This window comes from Lotus japonicus, chromosome 4 (genome assembly GCF_012489685.1).
Source record: "Lotus japonicus ecotype B-129 chromosome 4, LjGifu_v1.2".
Classification (NCBI taxonomy): Eukaryota; Viridiplantae; Streptophyta; class Magnoliopsida; order Fabales; family Fabaceae; genus Lotus; species Lotus japonicus.
The window spans coordinates 8769544-8776842 of record NC_080044.1 but is presented as its reverse complement, the minus strand read 5'-3'; the positions used below and the strand labels follow the sequence as shown (position 1 = coordinate 8776842).

Below are 7299 nucleotides of genomic sequence, written 5' to 3'. Positions count from 1 at the left end.
CAGTGTGCATATGTGAAAACAACTTGCTTATGCAATCAAGGAATTTCTTCTCGTCTCCATCTTTCCCGAGGCGCGAAATGTTGTGTTGAGTGTTGACTGTTGAGTGTTATTGTTTTGATTGATTTGAGAAAAACTTAATTGACCTTAAAGAAGCATTGAGCCAGACGTAGTACTAAACTACTACTTAAATTTTTAAAACGTGACTACTACTTAAATTTTTAAAACGTGTTGAAGAATCCGTGCTGATAATTTCTTAAAAAGAGATCTTTTTGAATTTTTGGGATTTTTTAATGAGGAAAAATATTTTATTTTTCTTGGATTTTTACAAGTCTTTTAAAAAGGGATTTTGAGAAAGATATATGTTTTTGCATTTTTCATTTTAAAACTAAAAAATAGGTAATGTTTGGCAAATTAGCAGATAGACTAACTGAAAATTTATAAGTTAGCTGAATGTTGATAAGCTAGCTGAAAACAGAAAGATGATAGCTGAAAAGCTACTTGATTGGAAAAAAGTGTTTGGTAAAACTAGATGTTGAACAAGCTAAAATTGTAAAATGACATAAAAAACATATTTGTATAAAAAAAAAATACATTTAGCATTACTTTATTTACACATCAATACATATATAATATTAAAAAATTAAATTACCACTTTAAATATTTTGATACCTAAGGTAGCTTATTTAAAAAGTTAAGTTATAAGCTACTGAAATAAGCTCTTTCACAAAACACTTTTAAAGAATTTTTAAGCTAGTCAAATAAGCTTTAAACTAGTTAAATAAACTTTAAGCTAACTGATATGACATGTCAAACATAACCATAATTTTTTCCCCAAAGACATAGCTTATATTGAACTAACTAAGAGAAAATAGAGAAATAAAGCATTAAAATATTCAAACATGTCAAATCTCACAAAGAAAAAAGTTGAAAAACCAACAATGATATATACACACTTCATTTTCTAAACACTTCATTTCCACTCATTTTTATTTCTATCTCTCTCCTCTTATCATCTATCACATCTCATATTTTCTCTCTCATACTTTTATCTCTCTTTTCATTCCACATTTTTCCACCTCAAAGAGAGGTATGAAAGTAACATTATTCTTCCGAAAAAACTATCCTAAGATAACAAAAAATGGGCCGAAAGGCCATAGACAAACAGCATACAAGAAAATTAGGGGATTACTTTTAACAAATCAATTTTTTTAATAATTACACACCTTAACTAACTAACTAATTATAGTAAAACACCCTTCTTGTGAGAACCTTGCACACTCCTTGTGGGGTACTGGGGTTCATGTTTTTCACATCTCCTCTTTTAACTGCTGCTACAACTTTCTTACGATAGATGTCCGGGTGGGCCTGCCCCACTGGATTTTTGAGCCTGATGCTTAATTTTCTTTTTCGTACGAAGCCCCGCCTTGTAACCCCAAAAAACCAAGTCGTGCGACTTTTAAAATGAATAAAGTCAAGTCGTATCCTATGCCTATGACTTACACGATGATTGACTATTTTATTCAAAATGTGAACTATTTTGGTAAAATTATTCATGCGTAGTTTACAAAAGGAAACAACCATTAAAGTAATTAATGGGCGAGTGTATAAATTTTGTGCAACAACTATGTGAAAATATAATTTCAATAAAATGACCTTATTACCCCTAATTTGAACAAGAACCTAAAACGCATCGTTTCATTTAGGTATAAAATAAAAAAGCACTTGCACTGAAATAAAACTATGAGTCGTCACTTACCCTAATTTTTTCATTCCAAACCTTGCGCCGCTATATTCTTACTTTCTTCTCTTCTCCTATGGTAGCAATCCTGATCCCGCTATATTTTTTATCTTTCAAGGAATAAGAAGAGTTTTCATCCCTTCAAGGTTCCTCATTTGATTTCATAGAGGTATACTTACAACCAAAACTTAAAAGAATGATATTGTAGTGTATATTAAACTTAATTTATGTTTAGGGTTTTGAGCACACATTTGAGAATTTATGGTTGCCATGGCTAGCAGAAAAATAGATAAAGTTTTCTAAAGACTTGTAATTAATTTTAATTTGGTGCTCAGATTTGGCGATTACTACCTCATTCAGGTATCCTTAAGTTGGAGCAATCTTGTTGGTTCCTCATAATTGCGCGTGTTTTATGACCATTTTGAAATATTTTTAATAATTATATAATTTTATTTCAATTATTTTTTCGTAATTAGAACATGAGAATTTATTATAATGGGGGAAAATATGCTTTTATACATATGACTATTATTCTTGATTTTCCTCAAAGTTATGAATTTCATTTAATTTTTTTGAGTATGTTTATGATTTGATATAAGAATGAATTTACAATGATTGAATTTGGAATAATGTGAGATTTAAAAGATTGTCTAAGGAGAGTTGTTGACTATTGAAAAATTACATTGGAGACTTTTGATATGAATTTGATTATGCTTTCGTAAGATTGTGTTGGAGAATCTATGTTAGAGCCTCGTAGTCGTTAACAAAGGTAACGACTTAGGTGTACCTAGTGTTTGTTTCTAAGAGGAGATAGCTATCAATTATATGAAATCTCAAATGCATGGAGAGGGTTATCGATGAGATGCAACCGCCCTCGATGAGATGATATGATACAATATGATTTCTGGTGGAGAGAACTAATTGTTAGATGAAGAAACTCCCTAACAAAGATTATCCTTTGGAAGAGTGCTATCAATAAGATGTAGTTGCCTCTGATGGTATCAGATTGAATGTAATGTGAGAAAATTGCATGCTTGTTGTGTTTTTTTCCATCTAGTTCATGGTGGTTGTTAGCTCTCACAAAGTCCTTGTAACTTACCTTTATTTTATTTTTTCATCCACAAATCTCAGACATATGAATAGACGAGCATTTTCATATTATTATTCAACTAATTACTCCTTTGGTTTCTGCACTATTGATTTTGTGATAGAGTTAGAGTTTTGACAATTCTGCATCTATACAAAGTCTTAGGAGGCTTTATTTTGTGGCATACAAATCCTATATCATAATTTATTTTAATTCTAATAGTTTGCAATTGAGTGTTGTATTGAGATTTATACTTTTTAATTTTTTTGAATTTTGGAGGTGGTAAATCACATATTTCTATCTGGATTTATTATTTGAGATTATCTAATAGCATAAGTGTTAATGTAAGTATTTGAGAGAGCTTATACAAACAACTTATGGCATACCATAAATTGTTTTAAGCTTATTTTCATAAGCTACCCATGATAGCTTATGAAAAAAGTTTATGTTTATATATAACTTATTTTAATAATTTTTTAAAATAGCTTATAAATAAGCACTTATATCTTTTTATCACTTATGAGCTTATGAATTGGTGAGTTACCGCTACTAATTTTCCACAGGCTCTGAAATCCCGCCATTTCCTTTCAAAGCAAAACCCTCAAAACCGTTCCATTTCCACACCCAAACAGTTTCTTCATCAACAACAATGGTGGTGACTCGTAGAAAGATGACTGAAGCTTTTTCTGGTTCTGAAGATGGTGGTGGTGACATTGAAATCGAAGAAGCGTCATCGAAAAGAGCGAAAACAGAAGCTGAAGTTTCGAATTACGAGCAGATTAGGCAACAGAGGATCAAAGAGAACATGGAGAGGATGCACAAGCTGGGTTTAGTTGACCTCTCTCTCAAGCTCAAGCCACAGAAGAAAATCGCACCGGAGAAGAAGAAGAACGTGCTACCGCAACACCTCTCTCCTCAGAGACGTTCTTCCAGGTACACCCACTTCAAATTGGGGTGAAAATTGAAGAATTAGATGTTTTGTGATTCAACATTTGTCAATTTTCATTGTGTAGTATGTAGTAATTGTCTAGTTTTTGTGGTATTTCAATTGTGTTGGTATGAAAATTCAAGCATTCAAGGTTAATTTGGTATGGCTAATGATTGGTGTTGTGGCTACTGATTTGAAGGGTCTATGCTTCTTTTAGGTTGTGATTGATTTGGTATCTAAGGTAGTATTGAAGCATTGCCTACAGAGATGCAAAGAAAGTAAATGAGAATTATTATTTATTTTTTTCAAATATTTTCTATTTTTGTGATTTGGGTTTACTTTCTTATCATTGTTGAATACTTATGTTGTTTGAATTTTTGTAGATATGGTAGGTGAATCTAATGCTTTTTGTTTTGTTTCATGGTGTTTACAGAATAATGAGCATGGAACCGGTTAAGTATTCTTATGATTCTCCGAGACAAAAGCGGGATTCATCGAGTAAGAAAGAGAAGAAAGAGAAGGAGGTGAACATTTTCATAGCAGAAGGTACAAACCCTGAAGTTTACACTGAAGAGCATGAGAAGCTTCTGGCAGATTATGAGAGTACTTGGGAATTGAATGTAGATGGATATGATGAGGATGGGGACCGTATAATTGATCCAACCAAAGGAGAGAAATGCCATCAATGCAGGTAATATTGGTTTTATATTGATTAATTCATTATGTTCTCTGGGATGCATATTCCCTCTTTTATTGTAGGGTGACAGTTTCTATTTCTGTATGACTCTATTTTGAGCAAGGAATTAGATGCTTGTATGTTGACAAAGAAGATACACACATACATACCTTTAGGACATTCCAGAGTTTCTGCTCCCTACTTTTTTTGTCTATGTTTCTATTTATGAAATGTTTCCTTTCCTTTGATCTCTGCCTTATTTCCAAAATATAAAATATAATCTATTACTCCAATGTCATTATCAGAGACTTGAAACTTTTTTGTCCCTTATGTTGCATTTTTAGTAGAGACAATAATTAGATTCAGACCTGTAAAAGTTACCTACTGTGTTGCTATATAGCATCAAAATCAGGATCTGAAGGTATTTTGTTAATTGAATTAGATGTTGCACTTTCAATTAATGGTATACTTGATTTGTTTTTTTTTTTTTTTTGAATGGAAACTGCAATTATATTAAGCAAAAGTAGGCATAGAAGCCATTACATCAGCATGAACCAAATCAATAACCTCAACTTGATTTGTTGATTTTGCATCAATATGGCATTCTTGTGGAATTAGTCTGTCAAATTAAAAGACATTAAAGGAAAAACATATTCTTCTTAACTAAAATACAAGTAACAGGTTAGGCCGAGCTATATAAGTACTCATTGGATATGTAGATGGGCATGTCTTGATTGAAGAACTGAGATCAGTTCCTTTTTGTAGTTAATACATGACGATTGCACATTAAGTCTTTTATATGACAATTGTTTCCTGGATCACGGTGAAGGCTTTTATAAAAATTACTTGATTTGTTGCAGGCACTTAACTGTTGGTCAGTTTACCACTTGCAACAAATGTGAATTACCCCAGGGGCAGCTTTGTGGAGATTGCTTGTTCACAAGGTAACTGTTGATTGAGAAGTCCCACCCTGACTAGAGATATGACTAAAATAGTCCTTGTAACTGGTAGATCAACCCTCACGCTGCGCTTGCTTTTGGGTAGAGTTAGGCTTAACCTGAATTCTAATAGTAACATTGTCTGTGCTGAGGTTCAGATTGGGAAAGGACTTCTCTTTTCATTCAGAACATAAAAATAATGCTGGTGTTGTCATTGTATTAGCTTCTAGTGCTGATTGTGTTAGCAAATGTTACTCTGTCAAGTTTTTTGTGTCATTCATTTTTCTACTAAAATTTTATAGGTATGGGGAAAATGTGTTAGAAGCCAATTATAATCCCAACTGGACTTGCCCTGCTTGTCGAGGAATCTGCAACTGCAATAGTTGCCGTAGGGAAAAAGGTTGGGCGTCTACCGGTAACATCTACAACAAGGTTAGTTGCTGCACTAATTTTTGTTCATTTTGTTTACTGTTAGGAAGTATAAAAACATGAAAATAACACACACAGATGCAGATTTTGCTGAAGTAGCAAACCAAACGGTCCCATTTTTCTTCCATCTCTTCAGTGCATGAATACCTTTATTTGCATCAACATATTTTAAAGAAGTCCCCTTCATTTTTAGTTTCCTTTTGGCATTTGGGGTTTTCTGGAACTGATTGTTTCCTTTCAACTTGTGTCTATAAGGTGGTACAACTGGGGTTCAAATCTGTTGCTCATTATCTGATTAAGACTCGCCTCTCTGAGAAAGGATTGGAAGACTCAGGTGGTGAAAACATTGTTGCAGAAGGATCACCAGAGACCTCTACACATACAACACTGAATAGATCTACTCGCACTAGCACTAGAAGGGCTCTGAGACTGAGAGGTTAAAAGGGTGTGGACTCAAAGGACATTAAAGAACAGAGTTTGATGATATATGTGCTGATGTGCATATGCATGAAGATGATGACGACATGTTTTGTTGTGAAGAAAGTTGTTTCTTATTTTTGTTTGAGATTCATACTAGCTTAGCCATTTAACGAAACAAGTTTGTAGCACTTCGCCATGAGTTTTGACAACTTTTTAAGCTGTTCGATGGAGCAAGATAGTTGTTAGTAAACTATAAAAAAAATTATTAGGTTTCTTAATTCGAGTTTCCAATCCACTTTGAGACTTAAAATGTGAAAATCAAGACACTTATTTATTCTCTCATTCAACTGTGAAACTTTACCCACAAATGTCACAATGAGTTTTTACAAATTAAAATTATTTACACTTTTCATATTTTAAATTTTAGTTCTTATTTTGTAGGATAATATTGAATCATACTAATATGAAATGCAAGAATGATTTGTTAGAAAATTTTTACCCACTTAATAATGTCAGAGGTCTCAAGGAGATAAGTCTTATGGAGATGACAATATGGGTTGGTGGGGTGGCAGGCGGAGCAGACCCGCCCTGCCAGAATGCGGGTTGAATTGAGCTGACCCACTTTAGGTATTTGGGTTCAAAGTCTCAATCCAACCGATATTTTGGTGGGCTGACTCACTTATAGAATGTAATGAAACAAAAAAAAGTTGTGCGATGAGCAATTTTAAGAAATCTTTCATTTTTTGGATGTAAAACACCTGTGGAAATTAGAGTGCAATATTATACTTGATTTTTTTTTAATCTTTAAAGGTCATGAGCTAAACAAGAAAGCTTCACCAATAGTAATATCCAATATTTACCATGCCATGCCTTGTTATTAAAAGTTCCATGCCATGCCTTGTTATTAAAAGTTGTAACTATAACCTCAATAGCAACTATTGAATGTAAGTATCAATAACCTTCACCGAATCATCGCTAAATGTCACTTTTTCTTTTATAATCACTCACTTAATCTTCTTAACATTACTAGATGTGCTATACAATCATCAACAAGAGTTTAGTTCAGCCAATAATTATTAATAA

The 7299-nt window shown here is 32.8% G+C and overlaps 1 protein-coding gene across 1 annotated transcript; it reads left to right on the top strand.

The window, feature by feature from the left end:
* Window positions 1–3373: 3373 nt before the first annotated feature.
* LOC130712130 (uncharacterized) lies at window positions 3374–6494 on the top strand. Its single transcript, XM_057561970.1, has 5 exons — window positions 3374–3758; window positions 4187–4444; window positions 5290–5373; window positions 5670–5799; window positions 6052–6494. Exons 1-5 carry the CDS (start codon window positions 3475–3477, stop codon window positions 6235–6237), a joined length of 942 nt encoding a protein of 313 aa, XP_057417953.1. The 5' UTR covers window positions 3374–3474; the 3' UTR covers window positions 6238–6494.
* The last annotated feature ends 805 nt before the right edge of the window (window positions 6495–7299 follow it).